This window comes from Phyllopteryx taeniolatus, chromosome 14, assembly GCF_024500385.1.
Source record: "Phyllopteryx taeniolatus isolate TA_2022b chromosome 14, UOR_Ptae_1.2, whole genome shotgun sequence".
NCBI lineage: Eukaryota > Metazoa > Chordata > Actinopteri > Syngnathiformes > Syngnathidae > Phyllopteryx > Phyllopteryx taeniolatus.
In genome coordinates this window covers 17,793,007-17,814,473 of record NC_084515.1, presented here as the reverse complement: position 1 = coordinate 17,814,473, position 21,467 = coordinate 17,793,007, and the positions used below count along the sequence as shown (strand labels likewise).

The following is a 21,467-nucleotide window of genomic DNA, read 5'->3' as shown; positions in this document are numbered from 1 at the left end:
GTGGGTGTTGGGGGGGGTGGTGGGGGGTTTGGGGTTGTTGGGGGTTGGGTTGTGGTTGTTGTGGGTGTGTTTTGGGTGGTGTGGTGTGTGTGTTTTGGGGGTGGGTTTTGGGATGAGGGTGTGGGTTGTTTGTTTTTTTTTGGTTTGGGGTGGTGTGGGGGTGTGGGTTTGGGGTGGGTGGGGGGTTTTGTTGTGGTTGGGGGGTTTTTTGTTGTTTGGGTGTTTTGGGTTTTTTATTTTGTTTTTTTTTTTGTTTGGGGGGGTGTTTGGGTGTGGGTTGGGGGGTGGTTTTTGGTGGGTGGTTGTTTTTTTTGGTTTTGGTTTTTTTTTTTTTTTTTTTTTGGTAAAAAGAGGTATATATAATAATGGAGTGGGTTTGTATTGGGTATTTGTTTTGGTGGTTTTTTTTGTTTGGGTGATGATGAGGGTTGGTGGGATGAGGATGATTGGATTTTAGGTTTTTTGTTAGGTATGTTGAAATTATATTATCGATATGGTGGGGATTTTAGATTAAGAGATGTAAATACTGGAGTTGAAACAGAACATGAATCAAGTGATAAAAAAGCAAAGATATGGATATTCCTGGCGACCGTGAATATGACAGCCAGTTGTTGAGTACAAGAAGCGGATCGTTTCCACAGAAATTCCTCTGTCATTTGGACAAGAACGTAACATTTCCTTTAATTTATTAGACTACAGCTTAGAGAAACCTCTCCGATCAAATGTTCACGCTTATTCACAATATGTATTTGCTAGCGTTGTCACAAATGTTACGTTGTCGTTTATTCCTCCGTCTTTAACGTTGCTCACTGTGGTAGAATTTTAGAATTGAAAAGATGCTAAGCTAACTACCAACGTAAAAGACGGTACATATGTCGTCATATAGACTGCTAGGAATGAGAAAACCAAAAAGACTTACGTCGGGGTCCTAATCATCCAATGCTGACAATAACAAAAAAAAAGAACACACACAAAGTTTCGCATAGAACGTTACTATCACAAATATAGTCCTAGCTTATATTGTTGTATTCCCTTTTACTTCCTCCTTTGGCCCCGCCTACCATTGGTACATCCGGATTCCTTTTCTTCTTCTGTTGGGATTAGCAGGCATTTGACGACAATATTTCTCATTACTGCGACGCGCCGTCTCGGCTCAACTGCAACACTGCAATTTCGTACATTGATCTTACGCAAAGACTTACGTCAACACGTAAGTACAGTATGGTCCTCTGCCATCATGTTCCTTCTCTTATTGTTTTTAATTTTCATTATGTTTTATCCTGGAAAAAAAGACTCTCGTCGTGCTTTACACATAATGCATTTGATATCTTATCTTTTCCTTTGGGTTTGTCCCGCTAGGGGTCGCCACAGCGCGTCATCCTTTTCCATCTCCTGCATCCTCCTCTCGAACACCAACGGCCCTCATGTAACTCCCTCACGACATCCATCAAACTTCTCTTTGGTCTTCCTCTGGCTCTCTTGCCTGGCAGCTCCATCCTCATCAGCCTTCTACCAATACACTCACTCTCTCTCCTCTGGATGTGTCCAAACCTTCGAAGTCTGCTCTCTCTAACTTTGTCTCGAAAACATCTAACCTTGGCTGTCCCTCTGATGAACTCATTTCTAACCCTATCCAACCTGGTCACCCCTAGAGAGAACCCCAACATCTTCATTTCCGCCACCTCTGGCTTTGCTTCCCGTTGTCTCTTCAGTGGCTGGCCTCACCACTGTTTTAAAAACTTTGCCCTTCATCCTAGCAAATACTCTTCTGTCACATAATACACCTGACACCTTCCTCCACCCGTTCATTCTCCTGCTTGGACCTGTGTCTTCACCTCTTTACCACACTCACCATTCTCTGGACTGCTTGACCCCAAGTATTTAAAGGTCCAATATTTTACCAAACCAACTTTTTCTAGTATTTGGGACGTTATATTGGCTCTATGGGGCCTCAGTAAACATGTGAAATATGAATTCAAATCATCCACGCATTCCTGAGGTCCAGACGTTCTTCTGCCGAGGGTTGTGTCTTAAGAATGTGAAATAACACAGGGAAAAAGTATTGAACACATGAAGAAAGGGAGGTGCAAAAAGGCCTGGAAAGCCAAGTCAACACCTCAAATCTATCAATAATCCAACAGCAGTCCAGCCCCTCGTCAGTGCAAATGAAAATCAGCTGCTTCGGGCCTAATGGATGGCCTACAAAAAGGTCTCATTGCTATGATTCGAGACACATCTCATGATGGCTAAGAGCGAAGAGCTGTCTCAAGACCATCGCAAACTAATTGTCGTCCAACATAACGATGGCATTGGTTACCGACGCGTATCTAAGCTTCTGAATGTTCCAGCCATAACACGTAAGTGAAGAGCCAATCATACCGCCATGAATTTCCATTGCTTTGCTTGCATTATTCACTGAGTAACAAAACATGCTAAATTAGCTCATGATGATAACTGAAAAAATACACCTTGTATGCATGTGGTTTTTCAGATCGGATGAGCGGTTTTGAAGCTTGTGCTTTGTGCGGAAGGGAGACTACTCCCTGGATTGGCTCAGTCGGGATGCATACTGTATAAAGACAGACAACCATCCAAATTCACTGAGTGGGGCCTGAACCCACACTGCGTCCACAGAAATCAGGTGAGTGAACCACTACACCATCAGTGACTCACCCCCTCACAATTTCCTGTCGTCTCGAACCGGCCACCTTTCACCTTTCACTTCAAAGACTGACGGACGCACCATCTGCCGCCTAATTATTAACTACCTCAATTAATTTGATGAGTTGAGTTCAATCAGATGAGTTATTGTGAATTATAAAGCACGTGTACATGTTGGTATGACGATTTCCAATCACATACATTTCCCCAAAAAGCTGTCATTCATTCTGTGTGCGTGGAAATCCAGGTACTGTGAGAAGGGATTGAGCAATCCTCGTATCATCACCCGCCCCGCCCCGCCCCGGCCCGCCCCTCCTCCTATTGTTGCTTTCTGCTACTCAGAAGTGGCACAACGCAAACCCCTTAGTCTGACTTTGGTGCTGCCACCTAACAGTGTTTGCCTCAGAAGAAAAACTACAGACGAAGTGCTCATATTAGAGAAGAAAAGGCAGTGTCGTTTTTTTTTTAACATCTCTCTTACGCTGAAGCTTGTGTTTCCTTTATGTCGAAAGCTAACATTGGTACTGATATGGATTTCTTACAGCTGTCGGGTAAGTAGGATTTTATTTTTGATAATTACGTATGTAATATACGTAATTATGTATTTTAGTGGTGATATGCCACTGCATGATTTTAGGGGTTGATTTAAAAATAATATTTGGAATCTATATTCAACAAAGGTACACCTGAAGCTAAATTGCTTACTAATCAGAGAACGCTTAAATGAATACTGTACACATCCAAAAGTCAAAGTATAGAAGAGCAGAACTGGGGAATTGAATGACTGCATATGTCAGTACCAAGCTCTCGAATTGCTGAGAAACAAAAGTATAACTTAACTGAATTGAAGTTGAGAATGAAGTCGGCAGTAAACTTACAGCCAGAAAAAAAGGCTTCGCAATCAAAACCTCGAAGAGCTGTCCCAATGGCTAAATACGGTAGGCAGACCCATCGAGCAATCCAATTAGTACGCTTAAACTTCCTAAAGTATCCCAGTAAGCAGTGCTGTTGTTCACTGGAAGACATTTGAATATTAACCAAATTATTCAGTCAATCCTAACCACTAATGTCCTTGCAGTGTCCTGAAGACGGAAAGCAGGTGGACTTTTATGATATGAAGATTCTTATGTCGAATGTTTTACCTTTTCAGACGGCGTCACGGGTGAATCCACCAAGACGGAAAAACACCCTGTGGAGTCACTCCGAGAAAAGGAACCGACGCTGACTGATTTCAGCAACATTTACTGCAAAGGTGACAGCTGAGCAATTCGATAGCCCTGGTGCATTCAGTCGTTGAATGGCACATTCTGGAAGTGTGTCTCTGTGCAAATAGACCTTCTTCCAACTTTGGGAGGCGAAGGGATGACGAGGGAATTTCTGCAGGAGATCGTCAACCTATTGATAAATTACATCTGCAAGTCCTATCACAGAAATTCCAAGGTACTGCATCTCTTTTTCTTGTTTTATACAAAAAGGCCCCAGTTAAGAAGCAATGAAATGAAAGCAGAGCAATGCCTGTTGTTGTTTCAGGTTTTGGATTTTCACCACCCTCACCAACTCAAAGAAGGACTCGAAGGTTTTAGTCTGGACCTGCCTGAAAGACCAGACACTCTTGAGCAAATATTAGTGGATTGTCGAGACACACTGAAATATGGTGTCAGCACAGGTTTGTGTTTGCCCACTTGCGTACAGAACGGCGACCGTTTACTGTTTGTAACTGTCGCAATTGTGAAAAGTATAACCTCTGACGCTCTCCCTTTCTAGGCCATCCTCGCTTTTTCAACCAACTGTTTGCAGGTCTTGATGTGATTGGTGTGGCTGGCGAATGGCTGACATCGATTGCCAACACTAACATGTGAGACTCTTGGTAGGCAAGCGGTGCCACTAGGCTGAAGCCCCCCTATAAACTTGTAACGTGTCCGTGGTATCCTCCCATGATCTATTCTTGTTTTACTCTTTGTACTGGATGGCAGACATTTCTATACTGTACGGTTTTTCTTCACCCCACTGAGCATTCTTTGCACTGCTCTTGCTGTCATCTTTTTTTTTTTTTTTTTTTTTATATTTGTATTTTTTTTTTATAGGCACTCCTAAGGAGAGTTGTAATGGTGCTGACAATTCTCCTGTTATTAGGTTTACATACGAGGTGTCTCCGGTCTTTACTCTTATGGAGGAAATTCTTCTGAAGAAGATGCAAAGTATTGTGAGATGGTCTGAAGATGAGGGAGATGGTATCTTCTCTCCAGGTAATGTCAGTGATTCTTTTATGTCCCCTAAAGGTGTACTGTTGCAAATTATGTCAACTATAGACTGTGAAAGAAATGAAATAAAAACACATCATATTTCTTTTCCTCAAGGAGGCACAATCTCCAATCTGTACAGTATGCTGGTGGCCAGATATTATTTCTACCCGGAAGTGAAGACAAGAGGAATGGGCGCTGTGCCTCACTTGGCCCTTTTCACTTCCGAACATGTAATCATACTATTTGTACAGTAACTATAATACGTCACAATGTCGATAGGCATTCAAGCGCGCAGTGGCGGTGTTGGCTTGAATGGTTTAGGGAGTTTCCCGTACGTTTCTCCAAAGCATCTCAACAGTGCTTGGGTAGCACACGAACTAGCGCCTTTTTCAGAAACGAGTTGCAATTTCCATATTCTTTCTGTCTGCAGCAGGATTCAAACCTTCTACGCTGTGGTCCAAAGTAGAATCCGTACAGTTGGAGCCACTGCTTTTTGTTATTTGGATTGATGAGTCACTTCATTTTTACATAACAGAAAGCCAAAGAAAGCACATATGTCACGCGGGCCTAATTCAAATGGAAAAAATAAGAAAAACAGTCGTCCAATAAAAATGTACAATACAAAATAGTAACTGCTGCTATAAAGCATGTGCAGAATTATTAGGCAAATAATTTTGACGACATCATCACTTTTAGTCCTATTTCCTAGCTTGCCAACGGGATAAACCTGTATTTGAAGCTTACAGGTGGGAACACAGCTTTATTCTGCCTTTTGCCACCCATCTAATTGTTCTGCCATAGATGGAACAGCAAATATATATTTCTGATTCAGCCATCCATTTTCGGAGCCTATCCCAGCTACCTTCGGGCGGGAGGTGGGGTACACCCCGAACCGGTCGCCAGCCAATCGCAGGGCACATAAAAACAAACAACCATTCGCACTCACATTCACACCTACGGGCAATTTAGAGTCGTCAATTAAGCTACCATGCATGCTTTTTGGGGGGGGGGGGGGATGTGGGAGGAAAGCGGAGTGCCCGGAGAAAAGCCACGCAGGCACGGGGGAACATGCAAACTCCACACGGGCGGGGCCGGGGATCCAACCCCGGTCCTCAGAACTGTGAGGCAGATGTGCTAACCAGTCGGTCACTGTGCCTGCAGTCCCACTCATAATAACGCATTATATGACAAATTCTAAGCTAAAGTAATGATGGACATTTAGGATATTAATGCAGTCATTATCTGTGTCACTTATAAGCATAGACCGAAATTGTGATATTTTTTTTTTTTTTTTCCTAATTGTAATGCTTTCAGTCTGGAGCCAAAATGACGAAGCCTTCTGTACTCCACAAAAGGAATACATCAATGCATGCAATACAATGCTTATAACCATGACTTTTATTTTAAAAAAACAAAAAACCTCAACATTATTGATTTGTGACTTTATAAAGAGGTCTCAAAGAGGCATTATTTCATTTGCTTTTTTGTGTTCCGTTTTTTGCCATTCAGATGCTGAGCGTTCAAACAAACACCCGAACAAAGAAATGTTGTCTTTTGACATATGCTGTGAAGTACAGCATGATGAATGACGCGTGGTTTTGTCTCTACAGAGTCACTATTCAGTCAAGAAGTCTGCTGCAGTGCTGGGTCTGGGCATTGAAAATGTGCTGCTTGTGAAATGCGATGAAAGGTATGTCACACGCACGCACGCACGCACGCACGCACGCAGGTCGCTTTTTAGACTATTCGAGCACAATGACAATACAGTGCACATGTTTGCTCAGCTGTGTGTGCGTGGTTGTGCGCATTCAGTATTATTTGTACAAGTCAGACCTTTTAAAGCAACAATAATAAACATTGTTAAAGTGGTATCAGCATTAATACCTACTTGTATTGACGCAAGTGGTCACACTTTAGTGTAGTGCATGCTTTATGCAAGAAAGATGCAAATGAATGGAAAGGGTTACATCGATGATTTTGGGTTTTCCACTACTCAAGTGGTCATCATATGTTCTATCCATCCAACCCTTTTTTTCTGCTTCTCTGGGATCGGGTTGCGGTGGCAGCAGCTTTAGCGGGGAAGCCCAGACTTCCCCCTACCCGGTTACTACATTTTGTCCAGCTCTTCCAGAGGAGATCTTGAGGCGTATAGTCTCTCAAGCATGTCCTGGGTGGTTCCGGGGGCCGGAGCACCTCACCAGGGAGGCGTCCAGTAGGCACCCCAACCAGATGCCCGAATCTACTCTGAAGCCCTCCCGGATGACTGAGCTTCTCACATTATCTCTAAGGGGGAGCCTTGTGGAGGGGACTCCTTTCGGCTGCTTGTTACCATGAGTTTGTTAGGTGAGGGTTGAAATGTAGAGATCAACTGCTAAATCGTGAGATTAGCCTTTTGGCTCAGCTCCTTCTTCACCATGACCGAGAAGATGCAGACGCCTGTTGATCTCCTGCCGGATTCTTCCCTCACGCACGAACAGGACCCCAACTCCCCCACTTGTGGCAGGATCTCAACCCGGAGAGGGCACGTCACGTCACCCTTTTCCGAGTGGAGTCTGAGACTCCGTGGTCTCAGATTTGGAAATGTTGATTCTCATCCCAACCGCCTCGCGTTCGTCTGCGAACCACTCCGGTGAGATTTGAAGCCAACAGAATTACGTCACCTCCGAAAAGCGCAGATAGAATAATGAGGCCGCAAAACCGGACCCCCTCGACACCCCGGCTGCTTCCAGAAATTCCCTTTACAAAGATTAGGAACAGAATCAGTGAAAAAAGGCCAGCCTTGGCGGAGTATAATATATAATCGGATAATATGTACAGTATTTAGGACATCTACATTATTATTATTATTTTTTTTTTTTTTTCAGGGGGAAAATGATTCCAGAAGAACTTGAGGCTTCCATTCTTGCAGCTGTAGAAAAGGTAACACTGAAACGCAAAATGGTCAAAAAGGTCTCGATGGTTAGGATGATGCTTTCGCACAATGTAGAAAAATATGAAACCTACTTATTAAACATTGAGTTCTTCTCCCCAGAACATGGTTCCATTCTATGTGAACGCAACAGCAGGCACGACCTTGTACGGCGCTTTTGATCCGCTCGATGCCATTGCAGACATCTGTCAGAGACGCGCTTTATGGATGCATGTGGATGTAAGATGCCAACGCAAACGATCACATTTAGAACTTGCACTCCTCCATTTTGTGTGTACCAGCTGTTTTTTTTGTCTCCCCGTCCAGGCATCCTGGGGCGGAGGCTTACTTTTGTCGGACAGACACAGGACGAAACTACAGGGCATTGAAAGGTATGGCATTAGTATTCAGAACATCTCATTCACGTTTATTTCCTCTCCCTCCGATTGGATTTCAGCTCTCTGTGTGTTGCAAACAGTTAGTTAGTTGGTTGGTCCAGCTGGATAAATAGATTTAGTGATCTAGCTAGTCCAAATGGGTAACTTTATTTAGTCCAGTTTCATTCAGTGCGTGTGTGTGTAGATTGAATCGAATCTAAAGTTTGTCCAGGGGTTAATGTTGCGTTAGTAATGGGACTCCTGTTGTTACCAGAGAATATGAAAGCATCTAGTAAGCAAATGAGCTGTTTTCCAGAGCCTGGTCAGTAACATGGAACCCTCACAAGATGATGGGCGTTCCCCTGCAGTGCTCGGCGATACTGATCAAGAAGAAAGTAAGATGCTGACTATTTGCACTTGTTGTAGCTTTGCAAATACTGACAGGATTGTTTTGTGGGCATTGAGCAACAAGAAAAGCTTTTCTTTTTGACTTCCCTTGTAGGAACAGTGAAACCCATCTCCACCATTGGACCAGAATGTCTACAATGTTTATCCACATCGTAATCAATGTTGTGTACTTGTCCACAGGGCCTCTTGCAACAGTGCAACGAATTAGGAGCGCCGTATCTTTTTCAGAAAGACAAATTCTACGACGTGAGCTACGATACCGGAGATAAGAGCATCCAGTGCGGCAGACACGTGGATGTCTTCAAACTTTGGCTCATGTGGAAGGCAAAGGTATTGTGCTGTCTATCGCCCCGCCAGAAGGGGAAACGGTTTTGTTCCACCGGTGATCACCTCTTCGTCCGTTAAGATTTGGACGAGGCTCGCCGTGTGCTGATCATCTGCCCCAGTCTGTTACTCATTCACTCATCAGAGATAATTACGATGAAAGTATTGTACAACTGTATATGCACAGTACATGGGTACCATGGGTACTAAACTAGAAGATCATGGAAAGGTTGATTTATTTTCATAATTCCTTTCAAAAAGTCAAACTTTCATGGATGATAGATTCAGGGCCCACCATTTCAACAATTTCAAGTGTTTGTTTATCTTGACCTAATTTGGGTTTCCAGCTCGTAAAACCCGTGAAATTCGGATTTCAAAAACATTAGCATACTGTGAAGAAATCAACATTTACTTCTCAGTTTTGGTCCCAAAAACAAAAAGAAGAATGAAAACAGGGTACTTTATGGTACCAAACTTCAATACTTGCTTGGGAATCCCCGCCTCGAGGCGCCAGCGGACGCAGCTTCACAATGCTTTTTGTGTCCCCGATCATTTTGGTGCGTGGAGGATGCGGGACAAACATCAAACGAGATCTCGGTTAGTAGCGTATGACCGATGTTTTTCTGTCCTCTCCAGCCATCCATGTCTATTTTTTCCCCATGTTGCCCTCTTTTTTGGGGACGTGTTTGCCTTTTTCCTCTCTCTCTCTCTCTCTCTCCCGCTCCAGGGTACGGAGGGCTTCGGTGCTCAGGTCAACAAGTGCTTGGGAAATGCAGAGTATTTGCACGATCGACTGCAAAAGAGGAAAGACTTTGAATTAGTCTTCCAAAACAAAGTACGTCTGTTTTTGCCGAAAGTTTTTCATACGTCTTTGACAGAGCGGCATCTTCAAAGTACGTTTGTCCTCTGCTTTCGACGTAGCCGGAGCACAGCAATGTGTGTTTCTGGTATATTCCTCCCAGTCTGAGAAGCGTGCCACCTGGCGCCGAGCGAGACGAGAGACTCAGTCAGGTGTGGAGAAATGCTTTCATTGGCAGCAGATTCCGAATGTAATTGATGCGTCCCTTGACTCCAGGTAGCTCCTCAGATCAAAGGAAGGCTGATGGAAAAGGGCTCCGTCCTGATTGGCTATCAGCCTACAAGCACCAAAGTCAATTTCTTCCGATGTGTGTTTGCCAACCCTGCTACGCAGCGGGAGGACATCGACTTCCTACTGGAGGAGATAAACCGTGTGGGCCGTGATTTATGACAGAGCGGTTCAGATTATTATTTGTTTGAATTGAAGATGCTTGGATTCGAACTCGTCATGTTAATCATCTCTCAATGTCATTTTCATTGCATTCTTTCACTCATTCAATCGAAAATGCTGCGGAAAAGCGTTGGCCCCCTTCTCAAAATGGAATGGTTCACATCAAACAAATGGTGCTTTTTATGAAGAAAAAGATAGCGGGCCCTGTGTGGAAAGAGAGTGTGACCTCAAGATGGAGGCCACTTGGGTTCTGCAGCAGGAAAACAAAAGCAGATCAGCAAGTCAACATGTCAATGACTTCAAAAAGGCTTTGGAGTGAGTGGCCGAGTCAAAGACAGGAATTCATTGGGATTGAAATGTTGTAGCGTGACCTTATGAGGCCGTCAAGGCTCGAAAACCTTTCATTGTTGCCGAATGAAAACAAAATATCTCCAAAGAGATATTACTGGCCTTACTTTTTCACACGAGGCCAGGTAGCTTTCAAGCGGTTTTTTTTCCCTTCAATTAAAGCACCATTTAAAGACTGCCTTTTATTGTCTTTGATCATTTGGTGGATGATCTTCTACATTAACGTGGGGAAACTATGCATAAAATCGAATCATTTAAGGGGGCCGATACTTTTTTTTTTTTTTTTTTGATTGATTTTTAGTATGTGACCATTTGTACACTCGTGCTACTGATTGCATTCTGCGGGAGTCCGAATCCAATCTCAGGACAACCAGTTCAATTTTCTTCAATTTGCATTTTCAGTACAGTACATTTCAAAATCAAATCAAGCTGCCAAAATGGGTTAAAGCAGTATTTTTTTGCCCCCCTTAAAGGAGGAGCTGAAAAGTGATTTGTCAGATAATACATTTGAGGTACTTTGAGCATGCTCGGGTGCCTCCATTGCCGAGGCGCCATCCCCGCAGCCCCGCCTCAAGATGCGCAGCGCTCGCTGTTCATGAGACCCTTTCTCTCTAACATCTCCCCTGGCATGCCGGCATAAGTTCGAGATGGTGTGCAACACAAAATATGCAGCAGTGGCGCGGTGGACGACTGGGTAGCGCAGCCGCGCCTCACAGTTCTGAGGACCCGGGTTCAAATCCGGCGTCGTCTGTGTGGAGTTTGCATGTTTGCATGTTTCTCCCCTTGCCCGCGTGGGTTTTCTTCGGTTTCCTCCCACATCCCCAAAACATGCACGGTAGGTAAACTGAAGACTCTAAATTGCCCGTAGGTGCGGATGCGAGTGCGACTGGTTGTTTGTTTGCATGTGCCCTGCGATCGGCAGGCAACCAGTTGAGGGCGTACCCCGCCTCTCTCACAAAGATAGCCGGGATGGGCTCCAGTACGCCCAAGATGCTCGCGAGGATAAGTGGTACGGAATATCAACGAATGAATTCGTGTCGAATGAGTACAATACGCATTTGCATCTTCGAATGGCAACTCCAAATGTTTTGTCTGTCGAGAGCAAAAATAAAGGTATGGCCTCATTGATGGAAAGTCGTTTTTTTTTTATACATTTGTGGAGTTTGATTGTATTTATTGAGAATACCAGTAATTGAAACACGGCCACCGCAATGCAGGACAACCCAGCCTTCCTTTTTGAGTATGTATGTAACCAAAACCAGCTCATGGATTTACTCGTATAATGCCGAAATCAAGTCTGACTCATGCGAGTATTCTTGTCTTGTTATTTTATTGAGTGTGTCTTTGAAGTCAACTTTTGGGAAAAACATGATACAAAATGATCAGTGGTTAAAACTGCAACACTGTCCAAATTGTAATGATGTCAAATACTTTTGAAGCATGAATGAAGCATTTGGATGCAATTAAAATGTGTCTCTCTTTGAGTTTCTTCTCTCAATTGTTTTGCTTCTTGGCAAAACCTTCCTCAAAATCATCCCTTTGTTCAGTTTATGAGAGGCGCACGCAGTTGCCACGGTTACTGATATCACTCAGCCATGGAAAATTGTATGAGGGAATACGGGAGATCGTTATGAGGAAGAGCAAGGGCGGGAAATCATACTTGGAGTTTGGAGTGATTTAGTTATGTACTCTTCTACAGTCTGTCAAAGTCAAAAACACTCGCAATCGCTACCTCGCACTTTCCGAACCGATCTCATCTCTATCGCCGACTCTATCTATTGTGCCTGTCCTCATCTGTCTTCAACCGTGTCCTCATCTATGAGCCGAAGCATTGTGAGTCATCAATGCCCCTTTTATTTGGTGAAAGACACACAAAAGGAGACCGGACATTGTTGGCCAGAATCCTCCACTGCAGAATGGCCAAGTCCTCCGCTCGCTTCGTTAGTCCTCTCAATTGAATTTAGTTTTCATTATGACGTTGCAGCTTAATGAGCGGAGGACCTCGCTAAAAAAAAGTTCCATCGTGCAATACAAAGATTCCTTGATTCAAAACTGTGGCTGGCTATGATTGGGGAGTTTATTTTAATACAACGCCGTGCATATGAATGACCTACAGCGGGGGGTGTCAAACTCATTTTTGTCGCGGGCCACATTGGGGATACGGTTTTCCTCAGAGGGCCATTATGATTGTACAACCATATCAATGTTTAATCGCCTCATCATATTACGCATAGACAACTAATTGATGGATAACTACTTTTGAAATCACAAGTCAAGGAAGATGCTTTGTTCAACTATTGTTCAAGTAACTCTAAAAGGGGTTGGGAGGCAAAACATGCTTACAATAGTTCATGACTATTTATTACATGTGCATATTATACAAACATTTGGAAAAAGAATCATGGAAGTTGACACACATGATTTGCTTTCGCGGGCCACATAAAATGACGTGACGGGCCAGGTCTGGCCCCCGGGCCTTGAGTTTGACACCGGGGTGACCTACAGTATGACCTAATTGGACCAAAAATAACCGAGGACCTTTTGATCTAATAAGATGTTCTTCATTTCGGTACCGTACAGAAAAGTTGATTTGCTTTCCTAAAGATAATTGAAGGGATTCACGAGAAACTTTTGCGTCTCGTCTTTTTGGAATATGAAGACAACTTGTTACAAAATCGCTTCTCGTGTCCATATAGATACAGTATCATTTACAATATTTCAAATTAGACTTGGAAATAATCATAAATAATGTTTTTTCTTTTCTTTTTGTTAAACAGTGAATTTTGATATATATATATATATATATATAAATTCTACATAACGGACATATATATATAAAATGTACATATACAGTACACAAGATGCACACACACACACACACACACACACACACACACACAGTGTAAGAAGTGCACGTCATCTCGGGGCTATCTCTTTTTCGCTGTCTGTGTGAAAAGGTTCTGATAAAGCATACCCTCTCCCGCCGGTCCATGGCTCTCGAGTGATAACAGAGAGTAGACCCCACCCCTTGAGAATGTACAGTACATGTTGAATCGGGAGAGAGGCTGTCATGCAGCTGTCATGTGGATCTGCTTACGGTAACTCCTTCACTGGCAAACATCTTGGCGTTTTTGTCCAGTGACATGACAGTCTAACGTCACTGTTACATATTCCGTGGAGGTTGACCCGTCAGACCTCACTTATAAGTCTCACTTATTTGTGGCGTTGTATTTTGGGTGGCAATAGTCACGTTTTAGTCTCAGTCCACAACCTGGAGCATCAGCCAGAACGCCACTCGAGGCCACGATGACTCAGACAAACGAGAAAGGTTGCGACACTTGCTTTTTCTTTGCGTGCACATTATTCGGGCGGCGTGCATCTGTGGGTTAGGGTGTGGAATTATCAGTGGTGTACAGTCGGGCCTTCGAGGCCCACTCTGCTGGCCTAAACACTATGGAAAGGACTGACCTACATTTACAACTTCATTCAATTATCAATTCATATATATATATATATATATATATATATATATATAATACAATCAAAATAGAGAATAATAATAATATAGATAATCAATCATATGTATGAATTTAATTTTGTCTTCATTTGATAACACGTCTTGGCTGTCCAGCTTCCAGTCATTTACAGTATCTGCACATTGTTTTGTCCAATCAGATTTCAGCTTCTGCTGTATGTGTTGCCATGTATATGTAATCTGCCCAAGGACGCACGGGAGTTCGCCCAAGCAGTCTACATGTGTTTTGTGGCATTTGACCGTGCCCCTCGGGAAGTCCTGTGGGGGGTGTATTAAAGGGAGTATGCGGTACCCGATACGGTCTGTTCGGTCCCTGTACGGCCGGGGTCGCAGTTTGCTCTGTATTGCCGGCAGTAAGTAGGATTCATTTCCAGTGAGAGGTGGACTCCGCCAAGGCCCTTCGTCACCGATTCTGTTTATTACCGTTACGGACAGAATTTCGAGGCGGTCAGGGGGGTGATGAAATCGGTATCGCGTTGTTTCTTTTTGCAGACGATGGGGTTGTGATGGCTTGAAGCCGTGATCTCCGACTCTCGCCGGAACAGTTGGCAGCCCAATGTGAAGCGGCTGGGATGAAAATCAGCACCTCCAAATCTAAGGCCCCGGTCCCCGGTCGGAAAAGGGCGGAGTGCCCTCTCTGGGTCAAGGAGGAGATCCTGCCCCAAGTGGAGGAGTTCTCGTATCTCAAGGTCTTGTTCACGAGTGAGGGAAGAATGGAGCGGCGGATCGGCGCGGCGACTGCAGTGATGCGGACGTGAGCTGTATCGGTCTGTTGCGGCAAAGAAGGAGCTGAGGTGAAAGACAAAGCAGAGTTGAGCCGCTGCTCCTCCGCATCGAGAGGAGCCCGATGAGGTGTCTCGGGCATCTGGTTAGGACGCCTCCCTCCCCCCTCGGGGAGGAGGCCCCGGGGACAATCCAGGACACGCTGGAGAGACTACGTCTCTTGGACGGTCTGGGAACGAGAGCTGGACCAAGTTGCTGGGAAGAGGGAAGTCTGGATGGATGGATGGATGGATGGTTAAAAACAATGCTGTTCTGTTTCGATTTAGCGTCTGACAATTGCCAGTGGAGAGAGGTGCCATATGACATCTCACTTTGGACGCCGCTAGCAAAATGCATGACAACGCATCATTCCTTTTTGAGCATCTGAGAGAGAAGCAGCTCATTGATTTCCGAGTGCAAACATCCGAGGGAGACATGCATCGATGCCTCGTCACCGTATGTATTGTGGATTCGCTCTAGAAGGATTGATTCGACACCAAAGGGCAGGCAGGGCTCAATTACTGTAATAGAATATACCCGAGATGCGGACGAAAGCAGATTAAAGGGCGAACATGCAAAATCCCCACTGAGACGTTTCAATGGAGATTTCACCTTTTTGCTAGTGGGGGCATTGCAGCAAGCGGCATATTATCTCAGCGAAGTGCGCGAACCCCAAAGTGAAGGACAGCAAAACATGGAATATGTGACACGAGATCATAAGGGGCCAACAAAGTCCACACATGAATACAATCCCATCATTTACATTACAGATGCAAGAGTCAAATAAATGACTTCTCTGAGCCCAGTTTTAAAGTGAAATCACTTTTATTGATAAAATAGGTTTCCATTGAGTATGTTCACACTCTACATGATGACAGCACTATCTCCTATTTCATTCAAGCCAAAGTGACGTTAGTTTAGATCATAATATGTCATATGGCAAGAATACCATACTTCAAAGCAGCATTGATTGTTCATCGTCAAAAGTCCAGCATGATGCCCCCTTGTCTTGTCACTTAAATGCACAGAAATGTTGCTAAAAAGCAACAGTAGCAGAGTCTGATTAAGATATGCTGCATCGCAATTGTTTTTTTCCGGCTACTCCCGTTTCATCCCACGTCCCCAAAAAGTACACGGTAGGTTAATTGAAGACTCTAAATTGCGCGTAGGTGTGAATGTGTGTGCGAATGCTTGTTTGTTCCTATGTGCCCTGCGATTGGCTGGCGACCGGTTCAGGGCCTCTCGCCCGAAGATAGCCGGGATCGGGCTCCGGCACGCTCGAGAAGCGGTCCGGGAAATGGATGAATGTATCGCAACTGAAGTTCAATTTAGAGTTACAGTTGGTGAAATGCACTCGAAGGCAACACTTTGAAGTGCATCTCCAGAAATATTGGTGTCTTTATGACAAGAAGGAGCAGTTGAAGCTGCGGCCATTAAGGGGGGGGGGGAAAGTCTATCATTGGAAGTCTGTCAGGTAAAACGATTCATTGTCAATATCAAAAGAAAGCTGGAAACAAAATCAAACTTGGTTGAATGCATTTTTCATCAATATAACAACATAACTGAAATCAAAACGAATTGCAGAAGTGTCATTTATTGACAATCTGTATGTATTGCATAATCGACACCACATGTTATGAAACAATCAATAGGGCAAAAATGCAGAGTAAATCACAGGCGATCGTTTTGTCCCTTGATACATCGAGTTCCCGAGGCTGAATGCGAGTTTGAGCAATTTGAGCAAGTTCGTCATCCCAACAGTTGGTCTGAAAATTCGAGATACGAACGACCAGCCAGTGTTTGTGAATGAAAGGCGAATTGGAGCCACGACGCTAATAAAAGCAAATATATTGTGAAGCGAAAGAAGGCAGAAGAAAGAGAAAATGGATGATCAAGAAGTCAAGAAATGGAAATCAATGCTTGGCATCCTTTCATGAGCCAAGGCACGCCATTTACTTTGAAAGAAAACAAAACAAAACAAAACAAAACACACCGCACAACAATACGGTCACACAAGGCGCTTCATTATCATCTAGCGTGAGATACATTATTTGTAGTCGATAAATCATTCCCGTCCCGATGAAGCGATCATTTCGATGAGCTCTCACGGCGCATCGGGAAACGTTGATGGGAAGAAGGCCGTATTCATCTGAAGGAGGCACGGACCTGCCGACCTTTCAAAGGCTGAGGAGGTCGGTAGTTGTCCGCCATGCGGCACTCGGCCTCTCCTTTTCCACTGAAGCGCAGGCTGCGGAACATTGCCATCTACGAAGGAAGGAAGGAAGGAAGGAAGGACAGAGATGGTTTCTTTTCAATCTGCAGCGGTTGCAATTATATTTCCAGGCGGTAACTAACAATGGACATTTTCCATGTTTTTCAAATGATGTAAAAGGCTCCACAAGAGGGAGGCACAATAAGAGGGCAGGAGAGGTGTCTATTTTATTCCTCCGCTCTCACAAAATGCAATGCACACTGATCAGGCACTGATTTGCCTCTCCGTTTGCTCTCTTTATCGGAAGTACCTGCGCAGGGCTGACGCTTATCGGCGCCTTGAGAACAATCCACGTGACGCTCTCCAAAAGAGGCGGCGTGGTCAGAGAGCCATCGTATGTCCAATAGTCAAGAGAGCCAGGAAGGAGAGTCTCTGGGTCAAAGTTAGCGAAGGTGGTCTGCATTCCCTGTCAAGTGTCACAGAATCAACGATGAGGGGCAAGCCGCCATATTCCCAGACTGCCGTCACGATGGCACGATTTTTCCCCCCCCCCCCCACCTTAGTTTGAATAGCACCCAAGGCCTCCAACACGTTTTGCAGCCTGGGGTTGGCGGCGCCAATCTGGAGGACATCGAGTGTGAACAAAGAAGCCTTTTGGATCTACGGTGAGTGCGACTGACGGATACTCGACCCTATTCCGTTCACGTTGACTCGACCCACCTTGAGGAAGACCCCGACCACAGCCAGTCCGTCTGGTTTGCCGGCAGCCTCTCCAAAGGTGGAATATTGGGTGTTCCAGTGCACCAGGTGAAGCTGACGGGAGCAGCAAAAGTGTCTTTTCGGGCAAGAACTACAACACGAGATCACCGCACAACTCATTTGAAGACACCGGACGACTTCGACTACTCCGCGGCTACCCGGCCTTCGACAATCTGGCAGACGCAAGCTTCAATGGAGTGCTACTCACTCGTCTGTCAGGTACGGATGTCACAATGCATATTTGAGATTTTAGACAGCCACAACTACCATTTTCCAGAAAAGCAAGCTCTCTTGCAACTCCTGTGAAATAGTTTGATATGCTGCAGCACCTCGCAGGGGAACTTGACGCCATCGACGGTGTGCTCGGAGCCTCTTTCGTCGCTGGCTCCCCAGTGGAAATGGAACTGCTTCAGACGGTACGTTCCGGAAATGGGACCTCCGGTGAGGGCTGCGGGGAAACGGCATGTCAACTATGACCATCGGAACATCACAAATGTTAACAATTTGGTTGAAATCAGGTTCTTTCTTTCTTTCTTTCTTTCTAAAATGTCCGTAATTGCGTACTTGAATTGGTAACCCTTTTCAGGATTTTGTCTTTCGGGAGTAAATATAGATTTGGAATTTGGAATGCGTGAATTTAGGAATGTGTTCGACCAGGGCAGACATCGTGACCAGATAGCGACGCCTCATCGGATGTTGTCATCTGCCGCGGTGCACGCGGCAGGGCGGAAGCACGAACAACGCAGCGGCGCAAGGAATCTCGGCCGTCAGTCGCTCGATGCTGAGGAATGACAGTACAGCTCGCGCTCAAGCCAATCGCGGCTAAGGCTCTCGCGACATTCGTTATTTCGTCAAATACTAATATGAATATGAAGCGACGCATCTCAATCACGTCGCTTCTGCTTTGTATTCGGATTTGACAAAATACAACAACAACCCAATCCATCCTATCCGTAAAAGTGCGGTTGTGAAGACTCGGAAGAATCCACTTACTGGAAGAATCCACATCATCCAAATATTCCACCTGGAAGGAGTGGCCATTGTTGAGAATGTTCAGGGAGTTGGACGGCTCGTATTTGAGTCTCAGAGGCTTGAGAGCGGGCGAAAACTTGGCTTCTCTCGGGACGATGTTGATGGGAGACTGTCGGGGCCCGTTGGCGATCGGGAAATCTTCTTCCCATTTGTCAGGACCTGTGAAATATATCGCAAAAGCCAACTTATGATAATATTCAGAATCATAGTATGAAGAAGGATACATGATTATTAGGACTTTGGCTGCACATACGCCTTCAGCTAACGGACGCAACAAAGTGCACTGAAAAAAAACCAAACCTTCAATTCGGCTTGCGGGTCATTTCCCTCATAATCAATTCAAGGGAGTTTTTCTTGCACTCTCGTGCTCACAACTCACCGTTATCCGGTCCGTATCCCCATTTATGAGACATGTCTCAAGTTGTTGTTTCTCCCCCCGCCCCAGAATATAAAACAGAGGCAAAGACGTGGCAGAAGGTTGCGAGACAGCCGCCCGAGCGGCACGCCGGCCGGGCTTTTATACGGGCGCCCCGGGGTGCCCGCCCAGGTGGGTTTGGCCTGTTTCTGCTGCTGCGCCTTCAGTCCCATTACGTGACGCAATCCTCATGAGGGTTCTGCCCTTCTGCTTTTCTGTCATCTCATATATGCTCAAGAAGTACACATTTGTCCGTTCTATGCGTTGAGTCTCCACGGCATGCAGCATCCTCCTGCTTTTGGACACACTGGGAATTGTGTTGCAGGAGCTTTTTTAAAAAAAATTTTTTATGAAGTTATGCTCCACCGGATGTCTTTGCAATATCCTGAATTGGAATTTTCTTTCCGCGTTTGCCAGCGTTCACGGATCAACATTTTCATCCGCGTCAAGTGCATTCTCAACGCGCGCCACAAGTGTGCACAAGACTTGGCATTCTGAAATCAATGCACAACTGGACAACAATCACACACTATCCAGCTAACATTTCAAATGAGGGGAACTTTTGGATTTGGACTCAACATCAAAACGTCTTTGGGGAAAAAAATGAATTTACAGGACTGTACTTCGCTGTAAATGTGATTTTATTGGGTCCTACTGTATAAAGTTGGGACTGCTGGTGTGGTTGTCATTTTGTTGTGTTGGAGATAAACGACTGGATCAACAGCTCTCTATTATAGCTCCACTCCTACTATATATATATATACATATATATATACATATATATATATATATTCAGACAGGTACCTCATTCGACACACATGCAGAATCTTAACTCTTGGTCCTGTTCAAGGTTGAAGAAGATTGAAGATTCTTGCAGGACCTGCTGAATCCCTTGCATGCATTGTTGAAATAATCCTGTTTCATATGAAAAGTGCCTTGAGATAAGAGTTTGTGATCTAACGCACTGCAAACTAAAATGATCATTAATATAGTAATCAAGCGCCTGCTGAGCGCGTCTGCCTCCCAGTTCTGAGGACGAGGGTTCAAATCCCGGCGGCGCCTGCGTGGCGTTTGCCTTCTCCGCGCTCAAGCTGCACGAGTCACATCAGTTTCGTGCGCTTGAGCTGAAAAAGTTCCACAAATGACTGATGACGATGACGATGAGGATGATGAGGATGATGCATGTTGTGCTAACAGACCCCGCGTCATACTCTCGTTGTTTCTTACTTGAAAAAAATAAGACTATTGTGTGTCTAATACAGTGCATAATAAGGGGCAATACTTTGTAATTTACAGTATTCTTGATTTTTAGCTGCGCGTGTGCGCGCGCGCGCGCGAGCGTGTCATTACAGTTGTTATTTGCTGCCACCTTGTGGCTCAATAAGAGATTGACGTTTCAGGTGAGAAAATCATTCGCCTGTCAATATTTCTACCATGTATTGTCCTTGATGCCAAAGAGCAAGATAGAAGTTGGTCCAAAAAAAAACGGAAAAAAAAGGTCTCTGACTTTTCTGAATGAGTGCAGAGCAGAGGCACCATGCTGGCTAGAATCATTAGCCAGATGGCATCCAAGGACATTGGCGGTTGAAGCCCCAAAATACACACAAAGGAGTGTTGCTATTGCTTTTTTCAATATCACAATGCGGAGAAATATCTCCTGTAAATCGGTGCTTCGACATCATCTTAGTACGCGTGTTGAGAAGAATGTGTTGTTGCCGAGACAACCCGATGCCATCCTGAGGGTGATGTAAAAGAACGTGTCCTCTCCTCTCCCCGGCGTGAAATAATTGCAAGGTGATCATTTCAAGAGCAGGTTATTGCAATGACAGACAAAGGTATGTTTGTTTACATTTACCAAAGTCATTGAAGTTTTGGAGTGGAGTCAAAGTATCACTTCCGGTTTTCCCCACGGGAAAAAATGGGAAATGTACTCCAATTGGCTCCGGGGTCAAGATGCGGTCATCAAAAATCTTACAACCGTAACCGTAAAGTAATGTTAATGTCATCCAAGTGGAAAATATTAGCTCGTCTTCAAAGTAGCAGTCCAAAATAAAAGCCTGGAGGAACTCGCATTTTGAGAACAAATATATTTCATGACTTATTTGAACTCCTCCACCGATAATGCGATTCCGTCCGATGACTCCCGATTCGAGTGGGTTAGCGTGCATCGCGCTCACATACAAACCAACAACCAGTCGCGCTCACAATTTAGAGTCTCCAATTCGGGGTTGTTT

General features: G+C 44.6%; 2 protein-coding genes across 4 annotated transcripts; one reads left to right on the top strand and one right to left on the bottom strand.

The window, feature by feature from the left end:
* Nucleotides 1–3,049: 3,049 nt before the first annotated feature.
* Nucleotides 3,050–12,002, top strand: gad3 (glutamate decarboxylase 3). The gene is made up of 16 exons (XM_061796594.1): nt 3,050–3,212; nt 3,812–3,913; nt 3,995–4,101; nt 4,192–4,327; nt 4,426–4,516; nt 4,795–4,907; nt 5,019–5,134; nt 6,515–6,594; nt 7,769–7,823; nt 7,936–8,052; nt 8,140–8,204; nt 8,506–8,584; nt 8,778–8,927; nt 9,649–9,756; nt 9,843–9,932; nt 9,997–12,002. The coding sequence occupies exons 1-16, from the start codon at nt 3,164–3,166 to the stop codon at nt 10,168–10,170; spliced, it is 1,632 nt and encodes a 543-aa protein (XP_061652578.1). The 5' UTR covers nt 3,050–3,163; the 3' UTR covers nt 10,171–12,002.
* Nucleotides 12,003–16,393: 4,391 nt separating this feature from the next.
* cahz (carbonic anhydrase) lies at nt 16,394–19,349 on the bottom strand. Of its 3 annotated transcripts, XM_061798079.1 has the most exons (7): nt 19,198–19,349; nt 18,780–18,977; nt 18,116–18,234; nt 17,748–17,840; nt 17,586–17,648; nt 17,338–17,493; nt 16,394–17,080 (listed from the first exon to the last, which is right to left on the bottom strand). In XM_061798079.1, the coding sequence occupies exons 1-7, from the start codon at nt 19,229–19,231 to the stop codon at nt 16,961–16,963; spliced, it is 783 nt and encodes a 260-aa protein (XP_061654063.1). In that variant the 5' UTR covers nt 19,232–19,349; the 3' UTR covers nt 16,394–16,960. The 3 variants fall into 3 exon arrangements, with proteins under 3 accessions (XP_061654063.1, XP_061654064.1, XP_061654065.1); XM_061798080.1 differs by lacking the exon at nt 17,586–17,648; XM_061798081.1 differs by lacking the exons at nt 17,586–17,648; nt 17,748–17,840.
* Nucleotides 19,350–21,467: the final 2,118 nt, after the last annotated feature.